The sequence below is a fragment of the Bos mutus genome, chromosome 29 (genome assembly GCF_027580195.1).
Source record: "Bos mutus isolate GX-2022 chromosome 29, NWIPB_WYAK_1.1, whole genome shotgun sequence".
NCBI lineage: Eukaryota > Metazoa > Chordata > Mammalia > Artiodactyla > Bovidae > Bos > Bos mutus.
The window spans coordinates 28,158,514-28,184,813 of record NC_091645.1 but is presented as its reverse complement, the minus strand read 5'-3'; the positions used below and the strand labels follow the sequence as shown (position 1 = coordinate 28,184,813).

Here is a 26,300-nt window from a genome sequence, read left to right as displayed (position 1 = left end):
TGGGACAGGAAGGGCTGCAGAGGAAAGAACCGGGCAAGGATGCTGATGTCTGTCCGCTTGGTCGTCCTGAGAGGCTGGGTGGCAATGTTTGGCTGGTTCTTTGGTGGCATCAGCTCGGGGTTTCTTCTTCACCTTCAGACAGTTGCAGAGATTATTGTGCAAATGCCACGGGCTGTGAGGGGACCTGCCCCACAAAGGTGAGACATGTTGATTGAAGGACCATCTGGGCCTCCATACATCAAGTGACACCATGATGGACCGTGGGAGGCAGCTCACTTCCTGGCTGGGCCTGGGTGGGGCATGACCCTGGGGTCTTGGGAAGGGCTATGGAGCACGTGGGTCCCACTGGTGGGACATAGAGAACTGTCTGCTTTGTGCTAGACATGGAGCCGGGTGCTGACATGGGTTGTCTCATTATTCTTGCTGAACCAGTGATTAGGCTCTATCGTGAAACCAATGCTGAGATGAGTACCAGGAGAAGGGAGGACTCGAGTCTAGGTTTCCAGAAGCTTTTTGTCACACCACTAACTGGGGGTCTTTCTAGACTACAATCGGTGCTCGCTACATGCCCTTGCCCCCTGGAGTTTGGGAAGGGGTCGGGGACCCATCTGCAGTGAGCACATGAATCACCCGGGATCTTGTCAAAGAGCAGAGCAGGAATCCCGAGGTCGAGTGAGGCCTGAGAGTCAGTGTCTCCAAACAGCTCCCAGGGGATGTGATGCTGCCAGTCCGGATCGCACTCGGAGCACGTCGATCACTATCTAAATGAGGTGTGATGACTGTACCCCAATGCATTTCAGAGGCCATGTCACTCTCCTGTGCCTGCTTCTGTTCCCCACAAGGGCACAAGCCCACCACATAGTTGAACTTATAGACCCCATGCAGCCTCATGTCCCCACACCCAGCTGCTCTGGCCAGCGGCTGTGCTGGGAACTCACCAGGCTCTCCTCTGCCTGGAAGCCACCCCCGCCTCCATTTCTCCTCTTGCTGAGCAGTCTTACTCAGGTTTCAAATCAAGCTTGAATACTGCCTCCCCCTTGAAGCTGTCTCTGTTAAAGCTCTGACCACTCTGTGTTGGTTTCTTGTTCTCGTTTTCAGAGAGTCTGGCAAGAGCCCGCACGTTACCTTTATAATTTACCCCTCTTTCTCCTGCGCCCAGCACAGCACTAGTAACAGCAAGGACTCAATGCCAAGGTGATGGGAGGACAGGAGCACTTACTGGTCTGTGTTGCGGGAGGGGGAGCTGGAATCTTTCTCAGGGTCTCTGACTGGCCCTGTGACACCAGATCCAGGCATTCTTCAGAGCCCAAGGCAGAGGTCTCTATGCACAGGAGCTGGGCCTGGCCTGAGTGTGTGTGTCTGGGGGTAGGGGGGTGGTCCTTGGGGGGCAGGCACTGTGTTATCCAGGCCTGGGAAGAACCTCCAGTCATGATCTAGGGATCAGGGCCCATTGCTCTGGACTCCCAACTGTTGGATTAGAGGCATTCATTCAGCCCATCTGAGTGCCTACAGGTAGTGCCAAGGATAATTATGATAACAGCTAAAATTACGACCATTACCATAAAGCCTGTCAGGACTGGGGGCAGGGAGTGGGGGTGAGTGAGGAAGGACTCAGTCCTCCGATTCACCCTGGGTGGGCTGGTCCGAGTGTGGGTGGCCTTAGCGCCCACTGCAGGGCTCACCCAGTGGAGGTTAATGGTGCTGATGCTCATGGCTGTTCGTGCCCACACACAAGTGGATGTGCACAAGGGTTTGACCTCAGTACCGACGCCTCCATACTTAGGCATCTTTTCTTAGTGATGTGGGCTCACCATGGATAAATGATGGCTGAAATCCCTGCCAGGGCCTCATCAGATCTGCCTTCCGAGGACTGCATCTTCACTTCACCCGTGTACACAAGACAGACCAGTAAGTCCCTGAGCCTCACCCACCCTCTGCAACAATCAGGGCCCAGCCCTGGGTGCCAGGGGCTAATGCAGACTCAAACAAGACAAGCAGCCTGCTCCCTGCAAGCAGCCCCTCTCGGGGAGGGTGTTGGAACCTCCACCATCACGTACAACCTCTACTGCTGAAAACCAAAGTCGACCGTGAATCACAGCGTGGGCCAAGAGGTAGCTGCATTACATCCACCTGGAATGCTTGTTAAAAATTCATGTCCTCTTCCTACAGCTTGACCTACTGATTCAGCATTTCCAAGCACGGAGTCCAGCTATGCGTGTTCTAACAAGCCTCCCAGAGGCTTTCAGGTGGACTCAAGTTCGCTCATGAATGAGTCCTGGACGGTGTGTGTTGGAGTGAGGGTGACAATGGGCACTGGGGCCGGGACAGTCCTGAGGCAGCTCTGAGCGGTGGGGGGGTAGGGGCATTCTGATGCTCATCGGGACTCATCCCCCCAGTTGGGCTGGGGAGGGCCCCTCCTGGGAGACACAGCCCAGGCTGCATTTCCCTCCCTGGACGATTCCAGGAAGCTGGAGCCCACCCTGCGTGGCCAGCTGAGGGCTCTCTGGGGTGATTTCAGGGGGAAGCGGGGAGAGAACAGCCCTGGCTACTGGCTTCCATGAGCCCACCCTCGGGCCTGCACTCTCATCTCTCAGGGCTGGGCTGGGCCTGAGGCTACCTGGGGGCTTCTGAGCACAGCCCGGCCAGAGTGTCTCCTACCTGTACACAGCGCGCTTGTCAGCCTCCAGCTGGGCCTGGGGGTCAATGGGGGCGGTGGGCACGGGCGTGCTGGCAGCAGCTGAGGGCGTGGAGATGTGGACAGCCTGGGCCTTAGAGGGGGCTTGAGCGGTCGCCGTCATCTGCAGAGACAAGGGAGAGGAGGTGTGGGTTAGTGGGCCAGGACTGCTGGTTCCCCGACTGGAATCGTGAGGTCTACATCGTCCCGTGTTGTGTGTGTGGATAAGAGAAAAGGTACAGAGAAATGCGAGTGTATAATGAGCACCCATGTGTACATGTGTTACAAGTGGGCAGAGAGCAGGCGTTTCTTCAAAGCAGAAAGTTCTGGAGAACAGTTTAGGACCATCCAAAACCAAGTGATGCTGAAGTGAGCTCACTTTAAAAGCCATAGTTCTTAATGCAAATTAAGGTGGTGGCCTCTGCCCAGAAGCTGGGGAAAAAAAAAAAAAACCCGAATGATGAGCCCTTTAAATTTTGCTTACGAGTCACTTGGGCTGTGCTGAGCAGTGCTGCGTTTGATTCTGTGACTTTGGAGGGCAGGAAAAAATTAGCTGAGTCAGTTCTCAATTGGGCAAAGATTTATTCCATTTAACGTAAGCCAGAGGTAACTGTTTTAATGGTTTTGATGGATAACTGAGTGTTCTGCAAACTTTGGTTTACCTGGGCACTTGAAGATAAGCGGGTTTTAGTGGACAATGAGCAGATTTCTGTTCTCAACTCTAACGAATATTTGGAGTAGTCGTTTTCCTCCTCTGTCACATGCCTTGGAAGGTGTCCCAAGTTTACATCAATCAGAGCACCTTTTAAAAATATATTGGACTTTCTGTATAAGATTTCATTTGAAGAAATGATTAAATGGCTTTAAAATTTTTGGCAACAACCATCATTACAGAACTTAATGCTTTTATATTTTATTTTCTTTGATTAAATGGATCCCTGAAACATCATATGTGGTGATAAGCCTCAACTGTTGCCTTCCTCCAGCCTGTCCACAGCACCTCACAGCTCTCATCCCCTCTGCTCTTGGGACTTGACATCCTTGTCTGCCTCTCGAGATAACACCTTGTTCACTCCTTCATCCCCAGCACGCGGATGGCACAGAGTGAATGCTTGGTATCTCTTGAGAAGATGAATGAGGGACTAACGAGTGAACACACCTTAAGAGAATTATGTTTTCCAGCTGGAAAGTTCGTCTTATGATCTAGGTCCCTGCTTCCTAGAAGAAAGAGTATGGTATTTCCACAAATACGTAACTGGTGGTGCCAGTGGCCCCCAAATGCTTGCTGTCTCAGTTTCTTCATTAGATCTGTCAGATGCCACATCTTCAGAGTGAAATAGAGTCCCTCTGCCCCTTGCTCTCCCCCTTGCTCTGCCTCATTTCACAGCCCTTATCGTGACCATGTATTTCACAACCCTTGGACTAGACACTACACTACTTGCTATTTTCTCTCCCACCTCCAACTCAAATTTAAGCTCAAAGACGGCTGATTAACAGTTGTGTTTGCAGGGCCTAGAATAGCCTGGCACTAGTTGATGTTCAACAAATATTTATTGAATGAATGAGTGACTGATGGTAAACAAAATTGAGACTATAAAAGAAATATACTGTCTCCTCATCATTTTTTGTTAGGTAGAGATATTCTTGTCTCTGTTGGCTGAGCTGGGGGAACTTTCTCAAACTTAACAGGCTAGACAGAACATCACGATACCTTGAGGCCAGCAAGGTACCACACTTGACTCCTACTGTCTCCTGTTAATAGCTTTTTGACTTACAGCAAATCCCTCAGCTTTCCTAAGCTCCTGCTTTCTCATCTGTAGGCAAACTGGTGTCCTTTTAGGATTCACGGGTATTAGGGCAGCAGTCTATGGGGCCACAAACTGTCGGACCCAACTGGGTGATTGAGCATGCACAATAAGGGAGAAAGTAGAAACAATCACTGTTCTAATCTTCAAAACACAGAAATAAGGTGCAATCAGGAAAACTAAATACTTCTAAATTTCACATTGACTTGGACCAGTTTTTTTTTTTTCACTCACTAATGCAACTGATTATTTTCCCAATACTTTTTGAGTTCCCACTGGGTACTTAGGCACTGGGGTGACTAGGATGAATGCCTGCTACAATAGTGCCCACTTTCTGGGTTTAACATGCTAAAGAGCAGGAGAATGTAGTAGACACAGATGCCGTAAATGACCTCCTGTGATTTCCTCATGGAAAACTTGGAGACATGGCCCGGTGGACAACTGTGTGGATTATTAGGACGCAACACCCAACGGATGGCAATGAAAGGAGAGATGTCAGTAGGAGAAAGGCTTCTGGGAGATGCTACATTCTTTCTCCTCGACCCTCTTCCTCGATATTTTAATCAGTGACTCAGAAAAGTTCTGAAAAAACGCTTGACAAATTTATGGGTGACATGAAACCTGGATCCAAATGATCTTTACGGATTTTGGCAACGTGCTAATTCTAATAAGATTAATTCTCATCTAATAAGTTGGAATTTAAACTTCTAACACTTTGGCCAGAAAAAAAAAGATCGATAATATAAGTACAGAACAGGGGAGATGTGGTTTAGCACCATGTTTCAGTTGACAGCAGGCTCAGTCTGTCCAAAGTGTAACGTTGTCTGTCAAACAAACCTCTATACTGATGCTCTGTGAGGATCCATGAGCAGAGGCGTGGCTCATGCAGAGCTTTCAACCCCACGCACTAAGCTGAGACGTGGCACGAAGGTACACTCAGAGGAGAGTGTACCTTCAGCCAGGCTGCTGAAGGGATTCCAAAGAATATTTGCAGGGATTTGCAATAATACTAAGACGGAGAAGGCAATGGCACCCCACTCCAGTACTCTTGCCTGGAAAATCCCATGGACGGAGGAGCCTGGTAGGCTGCAGTCCATGGGGTCGCTGAGAGTCCGACATGACTGAGCGACTTCCCTTTCACTTTTCACTTTCATGCATTGGAGAAGGAAATGGCAACCAACTCCAGTGTTTTTGCTTGGAGAATCCCAGGGACGGGGGAGCCTGGTGGGCTGCCATCTATGGGGTCGCAGAGAGTCGGACACGACTGAAGTGACTTAGCAGCAGCAGCAATACTAAGAAAGATCTGGGGGATGGGTGGGAGATGGAGGGACATGCGAGCCCCCTTTGAACCACTGAACCCGGGGTTAGATTGTGCAAGTTCTGTACTGTGGACTCCAAAGTGTCAAACTGCAACCGACACATCAAACCTGCAACACATAAAGCACATTTGGGTTCGACCCACATAGTAAGTTTCCAAGCCTCTGAGCTCTCCAAGGCTGGGATGCACTGCCTCCAGGAAGTTGTTTCCACTGGCACAGGGGCCAAGCAGAGACTCACCCGGAGATGGTGGAAGCTCCCTAGCTGGATGTGTTGGCTTAGGTGGTATCTGAAAAAGCACCTTCTTTTAAAAAAAATTTATGTATTTATTTTTGGCTGCAGCGGGGCCAGCTGTGAGAGGGCTTTCTCTAGTCGCAGCTCCAGGGGCTACTCTCTAGCTGTGCGAACATTTCTCACTGCGGTGGCTTTTCTTGTTGCAGAGCACGGGTTCTAGACTGTGGACTCAGTAGCTGTGGTGCGCAGGCTTTCTGTAGTTACGGCACACGGGCTGATTTGCCGCATGGCACGTGGGATCTTCTCAGACCAGGGACTGAACCCGTGTCCCCTGCATTGGCAGGTGGATTCTCAACCACTGAACCACCAGGGAAGTCCCCAAACCCCTTCTATTAATAGCAGTGACAGGCCATGAGAATGCTTACACCATCACTACCCACCCCAAGCGATGGCACATGGCTCCCATTAGATGACATCCAGTGTGTAAAAGTGCTTTGAAACCCTAAAGTTTTGCCCACAGGGAGGGTGGTTGTAGTTATCAAACACAAGATTTCCAGAACATGTATCTTGCCAAAAGCAAGGCACAGCTATGTGCACAGCTCATTCAAGAGTAAAATACACGTGGGCTGGTGTGCTCTGCTGGGCTCAGTCCTCTAAAGGTGAATTTCCTGTGTCCTTGAAGGAATCTACAAGGGGCTTCTTCTATGCAGATGAGCTTCTAGGAGCAGGAGGGCTGAGGGGAGGGGCTTGTTTTCCTCTGACCTCCCATTTCTAGGCAGGACTTCAGGGAAAGATGGGGCAGAAGGGCCTTCTGGGGTCTAGAGGAAAGCGTAAATCAAAAGCAGTCATTGCCAGCATCCCAAGAGGCTCTAGTTGAGAGGCTGTTGTTGGGGTTCAGAGAGCCGGGGAGCTGGTCTGAGGAGGACAATGATTCAGATTTATTTAACTCCTGGGGGTTAATTCAGCAAACTTGGCATTTCCTCCAGGTTTGGAGAATGAGTGTTTATCTCCAAATAGATTTCTTTATCTAGCCAGAGACACCCATTTCTCAAGAACTAGAGCGCAGAGGGAGAGGCCCACAGCTGTCCCAGGGCCCGGGGGCAGGGGGAAGAGGGTGTTGGGTGGTGAGATTTTGGCAGGAGGTTCTGGCCCTACAACAGAGAAGCTGTTGGGAAAGATTGCATGGATGGAGGGCAGAGATCCCTTGCTCTGGTCAATGAAGGCCGAATGATAATTTTTTGGGAATTTTGCAAGTTTGATAATCACATTAACAGCTTGAGAGTGGCCATGGTGGGAGCAATCACACCATGGAAACTGACAAATGTTGCAAATCAAATCCTTTCCCAAACCCCACCCTGACAGCTGGTTGTTAAATATTTACAAGCACACCCCTAACGTCAGAGTTTCTCTCCAGGTAACGTTCTCTTGTTCTCCTCAATCTGTAGTGAAGAGACTACACTCTCTGAGGCCACTTGCTGTGTCTCCAGCTGGTCCCAAAAGCGGCCACTCCAGACTAGGAACCCTTCTCCAAGGAGAGCCCTGGACATCCTCCCCAGACAGGCTGTGAGCCTTGATTAAGAAAGCAGGGGACTTCCCTGGTGGTTCGGGGGTTAAGAATCCGCCTTCCGATGTAGGGGATGCGGGTTCCATCCCTGGTTGGGGAACTGAGATTCCCACGTGCCAAGGGGCAACCAAGGCCATGGCCACAAATACTGAGCCTGCAAGCCGCAGTGAAAGGTCCCGCGCCCTGCAACTAAGACCTGACACAGCCACATAAAAGAATATTAAAAAGAACAAGAAAAAACTGGATACAAAGAGTGGATAGGGACAGGTGACAGTATTCCCCAGAGGCCTGCCCGAGGTGAGCTGCACTGCCGGGTCCAGAACCTACACAGGCTTCTAAAGTTCCCGTCGCCTCTCCTAGCATGGGGTCCTTGCATCCCACAGATGCTCTAACCCACTGGACTCTCCGCTATCAATCAGCTCTGATCCAGCCCTGCATTAAGCCTGGAGCTAAAGGTCGCTGCCCAGACTCTCCATTTGTGACATGGTGAGGTGAAAGCTCCTGATGCCCCAGCCCCGATCCCAAAACGCCAAGGGAAGAGTTGGGGGGTGTACGCGTGTGCGCTGTGAGCGTAGGAAGGCAGGAAGGCAGAATCTGAGGCGCTTAGAGACCCATCCCCTCAACAGTCTAGTCTGCCATGAGAACAAGCAGAGGACGCTGGCATGGCTTACGAGGTGCTTGCTGATACTGGATTAGACAGGTTCACCCGGGTACCTCCCACATGTGCTTTCTGCAAACCCTGGGCCTCCAAGGTCTGCACCCCCCACCACGACTCAGCCCAGACAGCACTCCTGAGGGAACACCCCCTCGTCTGACATGGCAAGGTGGGGCTGCCCATCCCCAGGGCCTGCCGGCCAGGTCAGGGAAGCCTTGTGTTTTGAGAACATGGGGGCCTACACAGGCCCAACCACTAGGGGCCGCTGAGGCTCCAGGAGGGCTGGTCTGCTCTGGGGGGCGGTAGAGCCAGATCTGGCTTCCCCAGTGGCTCAGCAGTAAAGAACTCTCGTGCAACGCAGGAGACTTGCAGGAGACCAGGGTTTGATCCCTGGGTTGGGAATATCCCCTGGAGAAGGAAATGGCAACTCACTCCAGTATTCTTACCTGGAAATCCCCATGGACAGAGGAGCTTGGCAGGCTACAGAACACAGGGTCGAAAAGGGTCAGACACGACTGAGTGACTAAAAACAAACAAAAGGCCAGATCTGGTTTCCTGTAACCTAGATGGAGTCCAAGGACCTGGAGGTCAGGGCTTGAAGCCATTTAGTAAATATCAGGTTTGGCCTGAGCAGTGGGGAGGCAGAGAGGGTACAATGGATGGTTTTGAGGGGAGGGCACAGTCCAGGGTGCTCAGGCCTGGACCTGCTCACTGATCCAGCCTCATCTCAGGTACAGCACCCCTCTCCCACCCCGCCCCCCACCAGACCCTCCTGGGTGGGGGTGCCCAGACACGCCCCATGATTGACATCTTCACGCCCCCGCCCCCACGGCTGCCTCAGCAGAAAGGGTCCAGGTTTCCCCGCCTGGTGTCACCCGCCCCACACCGGTCACCCCGGCATGCCATCGATGCTGTGGTCACTCTGTCTGAGACACTGGGGCTACAACAGTGAACAGAACAGACGTGTTCGCTGCCCTCCAGGATCCCCCCCGACCACGTGTGAACACACCTCTCTTTCAAGACTCAGCTGGAGGGAGTGTCAGCCCTCCCGGGAAGCCTGTCCCAATTCTCCACGCCCCTGTCTAGGTGGAGAAGGAAATGGCAACCCACTCCAGTATTCTCGCCTGGAAAATCCCATGGACAGAGGAGCCTGGTGGGCTCCAGTCCATGGGGTTGAAGAGAGTCAGACACGACTGAGCAGCTAAGCCCTGACCAGGTAGCCCCGCTCCCTGCCTCCTCTGCATGTGTGGTGATGGACCTTAAACCCTGTAGCACTTCGGGTCCTCTTCTATCCATCTCCCCGAGTGGACTGGAGTCCAGCTCCCATCACCAGCCCTGGCTCCCATGGGCTCCAGGCCTGTCTGTGGAATGGCTGAATGACTGACTGAATGAGGATACAAGAGCATGCATGCTCAGTCATGTCCAACTCTTTTGTGACCCCATGGACTGTAGCCCACTGTCCTTGGAATTTCCCAGGCAAGAATACTGGAGTATTCTTGTAGATTCTTGAAGGATCCTCCCACTGATCTTCCTGACCCAGGGATCGAACCTGCATCTCCTGCATTGCAGGCAGATTCTTTACCAGTGAGCCACCAGGGAAGCCCAGGAAATGAGAGAGTGGCATGTTGAAAGGGTTAGGGATCCAAAACCAGGAGGAGTCAAGCATGGTTCCTCCAAATATGCCCCAACCCAGTCAGCTCAAGGAAAGGAAGGGCTGGAGGAGAGGAGGGTAGTCCATTTGGCTCAAAGGGGTTCCTGCAACAGCAGGCCTGGCGCATCTGCCTTCTGATTCCAGGACCAACCAGATAGAACAAGCCATGCAAAGAAGTTACTTTGTGGTGCAAAATGGAGGTCTTCAGCAATTAATTAATTTTAAAAGGGTTTGTAGGCAGTGGCTTACAGAATGAAACTTGAAAGTGTTTGCTACCCTGCCTGCACTGCTGGGGTGACTGGCCATATACCTAAAGGGAGGAAGACCATGGACTGTGATCCAACTCTTTCACTTCCCAGCTTCAGGCACTTTCACGGGCGCTGTCTTCTCCCCATCTTTCCCTCCATCCCTGGAGGACCCTTTGCTTGTATAATAGTCCCACAACAGTGAATTCAATTAGGCCCTTGAGGGTATGCGTATATGTGTGTGTGTGTGTGAGGGAGTGTGTTTACAGCTAGAGACACATACTTGATATCCCTACTGTGTTCCCAATAAAAAGGAGAGTAATTAAAGTTCAATCCAGTCTTGTCTACTGGAGACATACAGAAGATCAAGAGGAAAAAAAAAAAAAAAAATCAATGTCAGGGTCATGGCTGAAAGAAAGCTGGAAAACACCATGGTACCCTTCACATCCACACTCTCAGCCACCCTGTGAAGCAAGGAGGGCAGAAGTTATTCCCATTTTACTGATGCAGAAAGGCTCCCAATAAGCCATAAGCTCCATTAGGGCAGGGACATGTGTCCCTGGCACATGGCACAGGTTTGCAAGACCCATGGAAAGCCCCTTGTATTTATTAACTGGTTGAGTGAATGAAAGAGATAATATTGAAACTTCTTGTCCAACTTTGTATAATTCATCAGCATTGGAGTGGGACAGGCTTAGGATTCTGAATTCCTGTTTTACCACGTTGACTTGAGTCAGCTTGCTCTTCTTCCTCCAGACCACAAACTCCAAGGACAGCACACACCTCAGAGCTGTGCTCACCCACCCCCATCCCACCCTGCTCCACAGATATCCGAGCTCCTAGAAGATCAACTGGAAAAGGGGGTGGGGAGGAAGGCAGGTTCCAGCTCCCTAGGCCCGCTGCTGACGGATCACCTGTTGCCTGATTTATTTTAAGCTTTGTGTACTTCGGCCATCAGCTATTTTTGTCACTGTTTAGAATGCTCATCCTGCTTGCAGGCAAGAGGATAGACAATAAAATATCTGAGTTTTTTTTTGTAAATACAAGAATTCGAGTAGGAAGTTTGTCAAATAAAAACCCTAGGCAAGGCCATGAGAGCACGGGTGTCTTCTAGCAAAATTCTGTGGCTAGGCCACTGTCTCCTAAGCGAGGCTTAAGGCCCCATGGTCAGACCTGAAGGCTGTTTTCGCCTTTGCCACAGTGAAGAATCCAGGCCTGGAGTGAGCTGGAGTTCAGCAGCATGTCCTGTTGAAAGACATGGGTGGCCCAAGCAGGCCACGGAGAGAGGTCACTGTGCACAGTGAGAAGAAAGGCCCGGCAGAAAATAAAAAAGAAAGAGAAGAGTCCGTTTTGATGAGTCAAAGCGAGGGAAGGCAGGTCACCCATATGGTCCCTCTGGTGCTGGCCCCAGGGGCAGAGGGAGCCGTCAATCACAGCCACAGAAGAGGCTTTCAAAGCTGTGGAATTAACTCTAAAGCTGCAGAGTGCCTCACCAGCAGCTGAGCAGAAGGTCCTGCATGGCAGGGGGCTCCTACCCGTAAAGAGATGAGAGGAATGTAAAGTGTGAAAACAACTGAACCCGCTTCTGCCTGGTCCAGCTGCATGGTCTGGATGGAGGAAGGCATTCACAGCCAGGGGCCCTGACTACTTCCCATCCCCTCCACCTAATGAAACCAGCGTGGGGACCCTAATGACTGATCAAAGGCCTTCCAGCTCCCCCAGGTATCTGCTCAGGCCTCTGCTCAGAGAGGGCACGATGCCTGGACAGGGAGGGAAAGAAGTTACTCAGAGGGCAAGAGAGACAGGTCTGGTCTCCCCCGACATGGCTGGCCCAGCCTTAGCCTTGCCGGTGCCGCATGGGGGTGGGTAGCATCATCTGGACCCCTCATCTCCCAGCACGGCATCTGAACACCATTCTCCTGGCTCTGAGGGTGGCAGGAGGATGGAGGGGGTGGGGGGTGGGGAGGAGTTCCAAGCAAGGGTTTGACTCCCTTCTGAAGTGAGCTTCCCATCTGGGTCCTGAGCTGAGAGTTCTGACTTTGTCTGTCTTGCCTGCCTCTGGTCAATAATGAGGCTGCATCCTTGGTGAATTGCCAGAACCCTTTCAATACCCCCTATCATGATGTCACACTATGCAAGCACCTAGCTACCTGCAGAGCAATTGGCTCCTAATCCAAACTGCAAGAGTGCCCCCATCCATTGCCACTGTGCCTAGTGAGTCAGACTGGCCACCAGGATTTCTGCTTTCTACTCAAATGCTCACACAGCCGACATGCTGGGGACACGCAGAGGAGTACTAAACGCTGAATACACACACACAAATAGACCAGATAAAATATTTGTCTTGCCTATAAGCCAAGGGCAAAGGTATTTGTGGAACAGTAGGTATGTGTCTGTGTTTGAGGAAGGGCGGGGGGAGGTTACTGGCAGCAGGAGTTTGGGACGAGGGGGTTAGAGTGAGGGGTGGGGAAGCTGCTGCCTCCCCAATAAAGCTGTCAGTTTCCTAAAATTGCTAGTGGAGCCACAGAGCGAGAACTCTGGTGGGTGGGTGGTGTTGCCCACGGGGTGTTATAGGAAACGGGAGAACTTGAATGACACTTCAGAGGTGGAAAGAATGCATGGTTAGACGGTATGTGCCTGGATGAGTGAGAGGGAGGCTGTGTTACCAGGAAAATTCTGGGAGGGAGACTGGAGTGGCGCTTGCTGGGAGAGGGGAGTAACAGCAGAGAACATGACTTTGAGGCTCCCTTAGGGATCCGTGGGGGTGCTGGGGCAGCGGGAGGAGGGGCTGGGAAAGTCCAGGTGACAGATGGGCAGGCAGAGGCAGAGATGCGAAAGGATGAAGAGTGATGTAGGCGCCGAATGGAGGGACCACAGGCCTTGTTCGCATCCAGGTCTCTCTGGAGACAATGTCCTCATTAAACAATTACTGGAGAATTCCACAGTCCTGTGACTTGCCCTACCTCTCCGAGCATAAAGTGAGAATCTGCATCCAGGACTCAGGTGTCATCACGCCAGAACTGAGGTACTGGAGGTGGACAGCAGAGGGCGCTGTGGCCCTGACAGAATTCAACAGGGAGCCACAGGAAGGAGGAAGCAGGCCACAGGAAGGGTCCCAGTGGGTTGTTGCTTTTGTACTCTCTAAACTTGCGATCTGTCTTCAGTGCACAATGAACACAGAGGGATGTTCTTACAAGTAATCACGGAGTTTTCCAGGATGGACGGGAACAGAACTGAGGGGACCGGAGGCCGCTTAACTGTTATACCACTTGGCTTGTGCCCAAATAGCATAGAACCATAACCACGAACATTTCTGGACTAAAATGGGAAGAAGAAGAAGAAAAAAACCCTCCCTCATTTTTAATAACTTTATTCCCCAAACTTCAAAAATGAAATTGCCAAGTTAAGAATTTGCCTTGAAAAAATTTTTCTTCCTAATTTATTATAAAGAAGGTCCGGGGCTTGGGAATTTTTTAATGCAGATTCCTAATTTTCCAAAGCGAGATTCTCCTGTGCATTTGAATAGATTATGCTCGGAATTGCTAGCCCTTAGCACAACGGGAACATTATTAAAACGACTGCATGGGTCTCAGAGGACGGGTCCTGCTTTCTCGCTTCCTTTTTCATTTTGGGGACTTTGTAGCAAAGACTGTCCATTTCTGCCCATGGAAGAAACTGGGTTTCTGAAGAGGTGATAAAGAGATGCACTCAGCGGTCTAGGCCTTGAGGAGACAAGTCATATCGGGTCCAAAGGTAACGAGATTAGACCTGAAGGAATGGAGAAGTGTGGGACCCTTTCCAGACAGCCCTGTTCCAGAAGTGATACCCTGTGGGCCTGGCCCACACTATTGGGCTGGGCTTTCCTGAGGACATGGAGTGTCAGAAAGCAGCTGGTTTGCCAGGATGATGAGCATGATGAGGGCAATGGAGCAGGCTTCTCCTGGGAAGCAGGGCTCCGCCCCTGATTGCTCAAAGGGAAGAAGGCAGGAGGACCAGAGAAAGTTCCCCATGCTTGAAAACCCAACACGGAAGACATGCTCACATGCAGCCACTCAGAGAAGCCCTGAAGAGTGGGGAGAAGGGCCCCCTGAAAGCCAACTGGCCTCAAAGTCTAGCACTCTGGGGAGAGCAGCCCTTCTCTGTGAGTCAGAGACTCTGCCTGCAGTCTTCATCCACCTCCTCTATCCCACCCATTCCATCCATGCCCTAAGTTCTCCCTGTGATTGCTCATCCTGGTCAGTTTCCTTGGGAACCAGTTTGGCTCAGGGAGGACCCATGGGAATCTAGCCACAGCCTAGTGGCCTAGCCAAGGCCATAAAGACCCCAGGCCTTGGCCTGGTCACTTTACCATGGACACTGAGACTTCATCCCTGGACTTCTGTGGTTACAAGGAGATATGTGGCTTTGCCATGGAAAATTATTCCTCTGCTATAAATGTGAGTATTTTCGATGGCGAGGTTCCAGTGGCTGCTGGAGAAGAGAGCCTTAGGACAGCCCCCTCATTGGGTTTCTGCTCTGAGGCCTCAGCTGGGGGCTGGAGCCTCCCTTCCCTCCCTAAAAGGCTACAGCAGCTTGGTGGTGGCTTCTGGAGGTGGGGGGCTGAGCACCATCAGGCTGCAGCCCCACCTCCCTCAGCACCTGGGATGGACGACTTCTCAGCTGTACCCTCCTCACTCCACCGGGACCAGCATTCCTGAACAACACAGGTCCTTGCTACAGCTCTCCTACTATTACCCCACCAAACCCAAACTTCTCCCAGCTGCCTGGGAAGGCAAAACAGGGGGTGTGGCTGGAAGCAGGGAGGCAGCTGGGCCAATCTGGTGCTCCCTGACCTCTCAGCCCAACTCTGGTCTGTCCCTGAGCCTTGGGGATGGGGATGGGAGCCCTGGCGCCCACCACCTGCTAAACACAAGCAGTGTCCTGACTGTCATTCCCGGATCCCACTGTGGAACTTAAGAGAGCATCATCCAGCTACAAAAGAAATGGAGCTGATGTTCCTGCCTCTTCATTAATACCCTCAGGTATCAGTACCCATTAGTACCCGACACAGCCTGAGCAGACGGGGCGTGGTTCTGGTCTATGGAGGAAGGATGGTGCCTCTCCCCCGTAAGGTCCTTATGTTCCCAGGTCTCCACTGTTTCAGGCCTCCTTCTATGCTTGGTTCTGACCACAGAGGGAAAGGCCCTGACACAGCTGCACACCTGGAGGCTTTCAAACAGGGGGACCGTGCAAATGCCAAGCCCAGCCCACAGTCATTCATGGGAAGCTACTGACATGAGCAGAGGTTCTGCTGAAGCCAAGGTCAGGGCAGGGTGAGCCTGGGAAGGAGCACAGAGTTGACGAGTAGGAGCAGGGATGGGGATGAAAGGACGTGCACTCGGAAGTCAGCGCTTCCAGACTTAAAAGGGGAGGAGTCAGGGGTGGTCCATGTGCTGGACCAAGTGGTCATTTTGTCGGGGGGATGACAGGGTGGACGGGGCAGCCCCACAGGCTCACACTAGGCTGGGGTGGCAGGGCCGTGGGACATAAGGCGATGCCCCCTGTACCTGCATCTCTGCATCCTGTCCACGTGGCACAGATATCCCCTGTGGTCAGGAGAAGGGCTGTGTCTGAAATGCTAACGAGTGAGGGATGGCAGCGCAGGGCAAAGACCAGCGATCAAGACAGAATGGGAATGATGGCCTGGCACACAGTAGGGGCTCGCTGCACTTTCATGAAATGAAAGAAGGAATTCAGTTCAGTTCTAGCTGGCTGCATTTCACATTACAGGGACTCGATCAGTAATAATTGAGAAAACAGGAGAGTGTGAAGGTGGAGCCTCCTGTGAACACATAGCCTCAGGAACTCTGAGTCTCAAAGAACCCAGCATGGAGGGGAGGCACACACAGGGGACCAGATCAGAAGTGATTGGTCTCAAGGACTTGGGGAGCCCGAACCACAGAAGCTGGGCCAGGTATCCGGAGGATAGGGAGGAGAGAACAGGAATACAGGGCGAGGCCGATGCCTCCTGCAGGAGGTGCAACTGGGCTGGGCATCTCAGAAGGACTTAGGGCTGCCGTGTCCGAGCTGTGGTTAATGGAGACTGGGAATCAGAGGAAAGGATAGGAGGGTGTAGAGAAATAGTCCTGGCCTTTTTCTGGATACAAACTGAATGGAGTCCTGAACAGAAGGGAGATTCCTCCCATAGGCACACAGAGACCAGTGAATGAGGGAGCTGGTAGATCAGATCAGATCAGTCGCTCAGTCGTGTCCGACTCTTTGCGACCCCATGAATCGCAGCACGCCAGGCCTCCCTGTCCATCACCAACTCCTGGAGTTCACCCAGACTCACGTCCATCGAGTCAGTGATGCCATCCAGCCATCTCATCCTCTGCTATCCCCTTCTCCTCCTGCCCCCAATCCCTCCCAGCATCAGAGTCTTTTCCAATGAGTCAACCCTTCGCATGAGGTGGCCAAAGTACTGGAGTTTCAGCTTTAGCATTATTCCTTCCAAAGAAATCCCAGGGCTGATCTCCTTCAGAATGGACTGGTTGGATCTCCTTGCAGTCCAAGGGACTCTCAAGAGTCTTCTCCAACACCACGGTTCAAAAGCATCAATTCTTCGGCACTCAGCCTTCTTCACAGTCCAACTCTCACATCCATACATGACCACAGGAAAAACCATAGCCTTGACTAGACGAACCTTTGTTGGCAAAGTAATGTCTCTGCTTTTGAATATGCTATCTAGGTTGGTCATAACTTTCCTTCCAAGGAGTAAGCGTCTTTTAATTTCATGGCTGCAGTCACCATCTGTAGAGGGACCCTCTATTCAAGGGTTTCCCTAAACACTCAAAGACAGACTCAAGTACCTGGAGCTGTCTCCCTGAGTGAAGGGTTGGGGCATTTGTCTGATCTGAGCAGGAATCGGGGTGGGGAGGGGCCCCAGACCATGAGCAGGTACTGCACCCTGGGGTGCCAGGTCCTTGATGCAGGCGACAGCTGCCCAGGTGGGATCTGAACCCGGTGCTTTGCCAAGTGCAGACTCCTCTCAGGGAGTCTGGGAAGAGAGGCTCCCCAGGCTGGACAGGAGGAGAGCTGGGGTAGGCCTGGCCCTGCCCTCCGCCCGGGGAAGGCCTCCGGGTCCCCTCCACCCCGCCGCTGGTCAGTCACTCACCTGTGGGCTGTCCTGGTAGGCTGGGGGTGGGACATTCTGCGTGGCCATCATCGTCAGAGCGGGGGCTGGGGAGGCATGTTGCATCATGGGATGGATTCACATGGGGGACCTGTGGCAGGAGAGAGGGGGCCGCACTGTTAATCGCTGAGCGCAGGGAGTCCTGGGGACCAGCCACTGGATGTGTACCCAGTCCAGGCCCCCGGGGACTGACCAGATACAGCAAGGGCTGGAAGCCCATGGGGGAGTGCAGGAGAGTTAAGGGGAGAAGCCTGAGTAGGGAGGGACTTGCTGTGCTATTTGGACTTGGAATAAACAATATTCAAATCACATGTAAAGCAATCTGGGAAGCCAGCAGCCCTGCTTCTGTTCAGCACCAGCTCCAGCCTGGTGGGGGCCCGGGGAGAGGCAGGAGTCGGGAGGGGGCCTGGTCCGTGGCAGCACTGGAGGAGGGCGTGGGAGGGGGCATTGGAGGTCATGTGGGCACGCCATGGTCAAGCGTGCTTTCCCTTCCCAGGCCTCCTGGAGCCACCCTATACCCTCAGGGCAGAAATCTCAGCTCTGGTCCTCATCATATACACTTGCCTGACTGTATGGCCTCTCCCTGTTCACCTGGGAGGGGGCCCAGTTCTTGAGGCTCTAGCTTACTGTGTTCCCCTTTTGCCTGGCACAGTAATAAAGCCACTCTTAACCTTTCCTCTTCCATAAGAAATAAAAGAAGACGAAGCCTCAGCCCTCACAGTTCCAGATTTCCAGATTCCCCCTCCCCTCCCCAGGAGTCTCCCAGCACCACAGTAACCCCGGAGGTGTGCTCACCACACCCCCTAGTGATGGGAAGGGACCTGGGGCGCCGGCTCCTCCCCAGCTGGAGGGAGGGGCGGGTAGCCCCAGGTGACCGCTTGGAGGCCTTCCAGGAAGGGACAGAGGCAGGGGAGCAGGGGCCGCTGCCGCATGAACGCTCCTGCACATTCTACTAAGACTTCCTCAGCCTGTGTTCAACTCTGAGTTCAACCGTAAGTGAAGCCAGAAGAGCCGCAGAGCCAAGGGTCCTCTTACAGAGGAGGAAGCAGAGGCAGAGAGGACAGACGTGTGTGTGTGTGTGTGTGTGTGTGTGTGTGTGTGTTTCAGGGAGGGCGTGGTGCTTGGGAAGTAGGTTCGCCAAGATCTCTAGATTTCCCCCGGTGGGGGCTGCTCTCATCTACCAGCCCTCCCATCCCATCCCCCAAAAGCGAGCTGCCCCCATTGGCCTCGAGGTCTCTTCTTGAATCACTAAGTGGTGAAGTAAGAGGAGACAGCCTGGCTGTACCACCCAAGGAAACAGAATGCTCAGAGAACTGTTCAGTTGCAGGAGAGGCCCTGAAATATTTAGAGCTGGAAACCACGGCTCATTGCCCGATACAGGCCTGTCCATCGAGAGATGCGGGGACTCCTGAGAACGTCCGCGAGTGCAGGGCCTGGCCTCCTCCTTGGTGGAGGGCGCTCAGGAGCAGGCAATCTTGGCGAGCGTGACAGTCAGACCCTCCCTCCCCTTCCTCCCTCTCCCTGGGGACCTCAGGGCTCCATCCTCTTCTTCCCTGATGTCCTCCCAACACCCCCTCCGCAAGGCCTTCCAAAATGTTCACATCTCTGAATTCTGTGGGAATTGGAGGAGTCAAAGGGAGGGTCTCCAGAGCCCCATATGGAGTGTGTGTGGGTGTGTGTTGCTGTGTTAGTTCTTTTTCAGGAAAAGGAGGAAAGACCAGCTTTGGTGACCCGAGTCTCCAAACCACCAGGTGTGCTTTGACCCAAAGTCTACGTGTGAAAGCCCTGGAAATCCAGGCATTCATTCAGTTCAGTCCAGTTCAGTCGCTGAGTTGTGTCTAACTCTTCGTGACCCCATGGACCACAGAACGCCAGGCCTCCCTGTCCATCACCAGCTCCCGGAGTCCACCTGCCGGGAGCTGGCCTGAGGAACTCCACCTGTGGCAAAGGTCATGAGAGAGGAGGCTCGGCATACACAAAGGCGGGATCACGGGAGGAGTTCCTCAGGCCAGCTCCCGGCATCCACCCAAACCCATGTCCATTGAGTCGGTGATGCCATCCAACCATCTCATCCTCTGTTGTCCCCTTCTCCTCCTGCCCTCAATCTTTCCCAACCTTTCCCAGGGTCCTTTCAAATGAGTCAGCTCTTCGCATCAGGTGGCCAAAGTATTGGAGTTTCAGCTTCAACATCAGTCCTACCAGTGAACACCCAGGACTGATCTCCTTTAGGATGGACTGGTTGGATCTCCTTGCAGTCCAAGGGACTCTCAAGAGTCTTCTCCAACATCCAGTTCAAAAGTATCAATTCTTCGACGCTCAGCTTTCTTCATAGTCCAACTCTCACATCCATACATGACTACTGGAAAAACCATAGCCTTGACTAGACAGACCTTTGTTGACAGAGTAATGTCTCTGCTTTTTAATATGCTGTCTAGGTTGGTCATAACTTTCCTTCCAAGGAGTAAGCATCTTTTCATTTCATGGCTGCAATCACCATCTGCAGTGATTTTGGAGCCCAGAAAAATAAAGTCAGCCACTGTGTCCACTGTTTTCCCATCTATTTGCCATGAAGTGATGGGACTGGATGCCACGATTGTAGTTCATTCAGCAGAGGTTTATCAAGAGTCAACTATATGCAAAGACCTGTGCTGGGGGTGAGGGGACAGATGAAAAGAGGCAAGGCATTCTCCCCAGGGAGGGAGGTGATGGTGCAGTGAATCGAGGTTCCTGTGGAGAAGGTGGGGGGAAGGATGACTTCCCATGCTAAAAACCCGAGACTGCAGGGAACGCCTCTTGGCCTCACTGAACTTGTACCCTATCCACCCTGGCCTCACTTCCGAGACGGACCGCCAGGTCATCTTTGTAGCCAAAGCACCCAGGGTCACCCCATCTCACACGCACTAGGTACTGAGACCCAAGCTCTACTTCTGCAAAGAGGCTTGGAAGGATGCCCCAGGTGGAGCCTAACTCTGCAGGCAGGGAAACCAATGCCTTTTTCATGGCTGGGTCTTGTCCAGAAGGTGAAAAACATCCCAGAAAGGCGAGAGCAGAGTGAAGAAGACTGGGGGACAGGGCATAGGATATACACTCCTTGAGACATCAGAAAGAACCTGAAGAATGAAGACTTCTGAGATATTAAAAGGGGCACGGAATCTCTCTTTTTCAGAAAACCTGGAGGGAATAAAGGAAATACGGGCATTTCAGGGATGTGCTAGGTTGAGCTTTCCTGGAAACTCTGGCAGATGGGGTAATTTTGGATAGGTCGTACGGGTCCTGAAGGCAGGATCCCTTCCGGGGAGCACCAATCTTAAACGCTCCTTGCCCAGAAAAAGCAAACATCTGTGGGGCTGTAGGGCCAGAAGCCTCCAGAAGGGGGAGCCTGGGGGGCAGAGTTTGGCGGCAGATTTTTCTTCCCCTTGTGGGGGTAACTAGGGACAGGGGAGCCTGGTGGGCTGCCATCTATGGGGTCGCACAGAGTCGGACACGGCTGAAGCGACTTAGCAGCAGCAGCAGCAGCAGCAGTTCCCTCCTGGGTTTCCCAGGTGACTCAGTGGTAAAGAATCTGCTTGCCAATGCAGGAGACATGGGTTTGATCCCTGGGTCAGGAAGATCCCCTGGAGGATGGACAGAGGAACCTGGTGGGGTGCACTTGATTGAGCACACTCACAGTTCCCTTCCACCTTGGGTTTGGGTTTATATAAATATATATATACACCTATTCCCCAGATGAGAAAGTCATCGTGAAGGCAAAGCACAAGAAGCTCAAAAGGAGGAAGACTGAGGCTAAGAAGAGGACTCTTTAGTTTGCATTCTTTTTGTTCACTGTCCAATGGATGGGAAGTAGGGTCACTTTAGAAATGTTTGTAACAGCTGATGAACTGCCCTACCTGGGGGTTAAAGAGAGATGGCAAGAGTAGTCTAGGGCTTCCCTGGTGGCTCAGATGGTAAAGAATCTGCCTGCAATGTGGGAAACCTGGTTTCGATCCCTGGGTCAGGAAGATCTCCTAGAGAAGGGAATAGCAATTCATTCCAGTATTCTTGCCTGGAGAATTCCATAGACAGAGGAGTCTGGCGAGCTACAGTTGATGGGATTGCACAGAGTCGGACATAGCTGAGCGACTCACACACACACACACACACACATACACACAAGAGTAGTCTGCACCCAGAAACCAGCACTATCCAGGCTGACAGGAGATTTTTCCATCTGGAGCCTGCTGGGCTGTGGAGCAGGGTCTAGAGGCCACGGGAACAATTTTCTGAGGACCCAGATGGCCTCTGCCCCTCCTCTCCTCCTCTCTGGGGTCACCACAGGCCACTAGGCCACTGCCCTACTGCCCTCTGGGGGCTTCTCCTGCAAAAAACAGGAGGCCTTTTCATCACGGGCTTAAGTTTCCTTCCCTACGTGCTCAAGCACAGAGCCTCTGGTAACCTGACTCCGGGGGGACCGGGAGCCCACCACCACATCCGGAAGCTATTGCTTTTCTTCACCCGCACAGGTGCCCCTTCTTCCCACCAGCTGGGCTTGGGGTGCAGAGGGTCCACGAGGGAGCATCCCGGAGAGGAATGTGGGGGTCTGACTTCTCTTGGCCGAGGCTCCACAGCAGGGGTGTGGGGGAACTCCTTGAGCCATCACTGGGCGCCAGGCCCTTTGGGGAACCCTGCCTTTCTGGCGCTTTGGGAGGCTGGAGGGCGCGGGGGCCTCGGAGTATTTGTTTGTGGCCGACGGCTGGGAGGCTGCTCCACCCTGTCCAGAGGCCCCAGCCCTCTGTCACCGGACACCAGGGCTCTGGAGGGACACAGCCAAGACTGCAAATGGAGGACACACGAGGAACAGTTTACCACTGAGAAATATCCCAGGTCACAGGACTATTTTCAACGCTGAGCACCTTTATTAAGGGGAAGCTGGGAAGGAAAAACAAACAAACAAACCCTAATGCAACACTCAACCCCACAGTGATATCCAGAAGAAATCATTTGTCACTGATATTATCATCCGAAGGAGCTAAAACTGCCATTTTACAGAGCTCAGGGGCCGAGAGAGGATGTGCGCACAGGTTGGGGGTGGCTGAGGGATGTGAAGGCCACCCCTTAGGAATTAGGGAGGAGCAGCCCGGGAGCACTCACTCCCTCTGCCTCCTCAGCTCCAGCTCCCCAGCCCCACAAAGTGAGGCTCGACTGGAGCCCAAACTCCAGCTTGTTGACAAACAGATTGAGAAAAAAGACCCAAGCTTGTTAGGAAGGAGCTCATTAGGACTTGTTGACAAGAAACCCATTAGACCAATTAACATTCTATTAACGGCCCGGGGCACCAAGGGGTTAACGCTGCCCAGCAGTAATTGGGTTGGGGTGCCTGGGTTGGGGGCTCAGGGCCTTAAGGATGAGAAACTAAGTCTAATTGGGAACTCTCCGGCCAGCCGACCCCACAGCATCAGGAGCAAGCTCCCTGACCCCGGCTGACCCTCCCCTGGAAGGCCTGAGGTGGGAGAGGGGACAAAGGGACCAGCTTCCCTGTGGCTCCCCACTGTGGGCCACCCCCTCCCCCGCTCCACTGGAGGCTGGGTAGGTGGCTGGCACAAGACAGGCTGGGGAGATGTTTCCACCCTCTGGGACACCTACCCTTCTTCCCTCCCTTCCCCTAAACCCCCTGGACCAGGGAAGGGTTCTGTATTAGCCTTGGGAAGTAAGTCTCCTCTTTTGGAGAGCTTTTCAGTAATATTGCCCTCTCTTACAGAACCTCTTTGGAGATGCTAGGATCCTTGAGAGCCCAGGGCCTGAAGAGGGGTGGGGAGGGGTGGGAGGCAGCTCTGGTCCTGGGCCTGCCCCTTTCCTCCCACCTCCCCCCTTTCCTCCCCACCCCCACCGCCCATCACCCTCCCTGCCTCCCTGTTCCCATCTTCCCTCCCTCCTTCTCTCGCTCCACAAAAGGGCATCAAAGAGGCAGCACTGAGGTGCCCCCTGGCCCAGGAGCCCTCCTCTTCTGTCCCCCCCACACTGGTAGTATCATTTTCCTTTCCCTGCTCCTACAAGAGGCTGTGGCAGTCTGGGCCTCCATTTCCTCATCTGTAAATCCCCAGTGATCATATGGAGGCTGAGCTTAGGGTCAGAAAAGGCTGGGTTCCACACCCAGCTCTGCCACCTCTCTGTGACTGTAGGAGTCCCTTTCCCTCTTGATCTGCAAAACGAGGGAATTCACTAGAATATTCCCAAAGCCTCTGCCCAGGGTTAGCACACCACACAAGCTCTGCTGAATAGAATGGAAACAGTTGAAGCTGGTAGCTTCATTCTAAAGCCTCCCTCATTTGAGAGTGAAGCAAGGGGGCCCCGGAGTCCAAGAGAGGCAGGAAGCCTCCTCCACGCCCCCAGCCCAGGGGCCCCAGGTGGCTCCCGCCCCCTCCCCCAACCCCAGGCCCGCCCCTCTGAGCAGCTGCCCAGGCCAGGGTTCTGACGTCTAGACAGATTTGCAGGAGGCTGAAATAACACAGTGAACTCAGCAGGAGGGCCCGAAAGGCTGCATTAGTAACCTGGCTGGCTCAACCGTAGGCAGTTCCCTTTATTTTCCTTCCGCGGAGAGCCTGGTCCAAAAGGGAGTCTCCGGCCCAGCTCCCTTCCCAGAAGCAGCCTGTAGGTGGCGCCGCGGAGCCCCACTTTAATTGCATTATATAATATAACCTGTTTACTAAATCATGTAATCAGTCGGTTTAGGATTTACAGCTTCGGATGTGTATAGAGAATTGGACTTTGAGTCAAATTTAAAAACAAATAAAAATGAGAGGCAGCTGTTGCTGATAGTGTGATATTCATCTTTTGGAAACAAATTCACCCCGCTGCTATAAATTATGCCTGGGGAAAAAAAATGTGTTGGTGGTGGGAAGGAGTTGGCTACGTCTCCTATGCTGGCAACTCGGAGCGATGAATCTTGAAATAACGGTGTCAACCTGTCACTGATTTCATGTGACTCTGTGGATTTATCTAAAGAAACGCAAGCATGCGCGTGCACACACACACTCAGACAAACACACACACACACACACACACACACACACACACACACACACACCAGGTCTCTTTCGCAAAACCCAGTAAGGGTTAGAAACCGCAAGTGGAAAGCTGAGTGCCTAGAGGAACTGGATGGTCCCGGATCCTTGGTGCTTGGAGTCAGCACCGGGGTGACAAGGCTTAGGCCAGTGTGGAGATAGATGGTAGGAAGGATGGAGGTGAGAGAGAGGACACACCCATGGGTGGGAAGCTTCAAAGTGTAAGCAGGTCTGATGGAGGTGTTTCAGAGAGGTGAAGGGTCCTTGTAGAATAAAGGGAAAGGGCCAGCCCCAAGAGCCCGCCCCCGCCCCCCGCCCCGACCAGCACAGCAAGCGCTGGATCTGGGCTTGCCGTTCAACCCAGGTGCTAGGGAGCCAGGCGGAACCTCAGGGCCTGGGGTGACAGGAATGCTGTGGCCTAGTGACTGGTGTTCCCCACTCCCCCCCATCTTTCTGACTTTAGGGTCCTAGGGGCAGATAGAATCCTCTCAATGTAATGAGGCCAGGATCAGCATGGGAGCCAGAAGAGTAATCGAGTCTGCACTGGAGGAAGTATTAGGATTCACATTCAGGATCAGACTCCCCAGGCTCACTCACTGAGCTGAAGGCTGGCCGAGAGGTCACACCTCCCCCATCACCGGGGTCCCAGGGGGGTCACTGCTCCCAGCACAGAGCTCAAGTCCTGGCAGAACGTCTCAGCCAGAAGGGCGACCTCCCTGGCACCCCTCTGGTTCCTGCTTGGAACTCTCAGTGGGGAATGATTCTCTACAGCAAAGGTGACAGCCAAGACAGCAGGCAGCTCCGGCCCTCATGGTCACCCACAGCCCTCTGCTCTGACTGCCTTTCGCCACCTCTCTGGGCAGCCCACTTGGGAGGTGGAGCCAGGTCATGACTTCTTGTGACGGTGCTGGTTTCCAAGGAACAGAGGAGCCAGTGGGTCCAGCCTGAGTTTGACCAGCCTGGCCAGTTTCAGACTCCTTGGGAGATGGGGAATCTCCCTCTCTCTACCTCTCTCTCCTCCTTCAGCCCGTAACCTCCCTTTGGTCTCTGGAAGAGGCTGGAACCATCTGTGGACCGTCCCAGCAGCGAGGTCCTCTCCGTGGCCTGTGGTCCTCCCTCCAGGAGCCTCCCCCTCCTCCCCTCTCCCCACTCCAAGGCCATTTCATTCTTTGTGCTGGAATAACAATATGTCTCCTCTGGGGCCGGGTCTAGGAGTCATTTCTGTGCTCACGGACCCCAGTCTGGGGATGGGCTACAGCTTGCTGCGAGACCCAGTTCTGGGAGGAAGGGGCTTATAATCCACTCTGGACTCCTCTGTGCCCACAGTGTAGTGTGTGTGTGCTGGGGTAAGGGGGGTGTTGGCGGGGCTTGTGACATTCCCTGGGTGTTGCAGGGATGCTGGGAATCTCTGACCCAGGTCAGTGGCTCTCCTCACCCCTGATCGGCTTTCCAGGGGAGGAGACCCATCCTGCCCCACTGCCTCTGACTCACGGGGGCTCCTGGCACCTCAGCACCCAGAGTCAGGGCTGTAGCTTTCTTTCCTTTATGTACCCGGTTCCCTTTTACTGTTCAACTTGGTTTCAAAAAAAAATGGACCCGGGTCAGATTTAGGAGAGCAGCCTTTACTGTGGCCCCAGCATCTCTCCTGTCTGCTCCTTCTTCGCACACAGGGACCAGGAAGTGACAGTCCCCCGTTTTCCTCCCTGCCTTGGCTGTCACACCTTTTCTGGCTTCAAAAAGCCGCTGATATATTTTACAAACTGAAACAGCAATTTAATTCCCCCTGATAGCGGCAATTGTCCATTAGATCTTCCTACCGAGGAGCTTAACAATAATTCCTTTCATCCAACTGCTTGCTTCTTCTTGATCTGAGAATCAATCCCATAAATAGCAGGCGAGAGTCTTCACATTACTCTCCCCCTCCAGCTTTTAGCATTTTGATGAAGA

The 26,300-nt window shown here is 53.0% G+C and overlaps 1 protein-coding gene across 4 annotated transcripts in view; it reads right to left on the bottom strand.

The window, feature by feature from the left end:
* The window catches only part of PKNOX2 (PBX/knotted 1 homeobox 2), a 298,165-nt gene that overhangs the window by 67,632 nt on the left and 204,233 nt on the right, over positions 1-26,300 (bottom strand). For all 4 annotated transcript variants that reach the window (XM_070365178.1, XM_070365177.1, XM_070365179.1 and 1 more), the window contains 2 exons: positions 17,299-17,407; positions 2,659-2,798 (listed from right to left, as the gene is read on the bottom strand). In XM_070365178.1, the coding sequence (XP_070221279.1) occupies positions 2,659-2,798; positions 17,299-17,385 (227 nt within the window). In that variant the 5' untranslated portion in view covers positions 17,386-17,407. The remainder of the gene's footprint in view (positions 1-2,658; positions 2,799-17,298; positions 17,408-26,300) is intronic.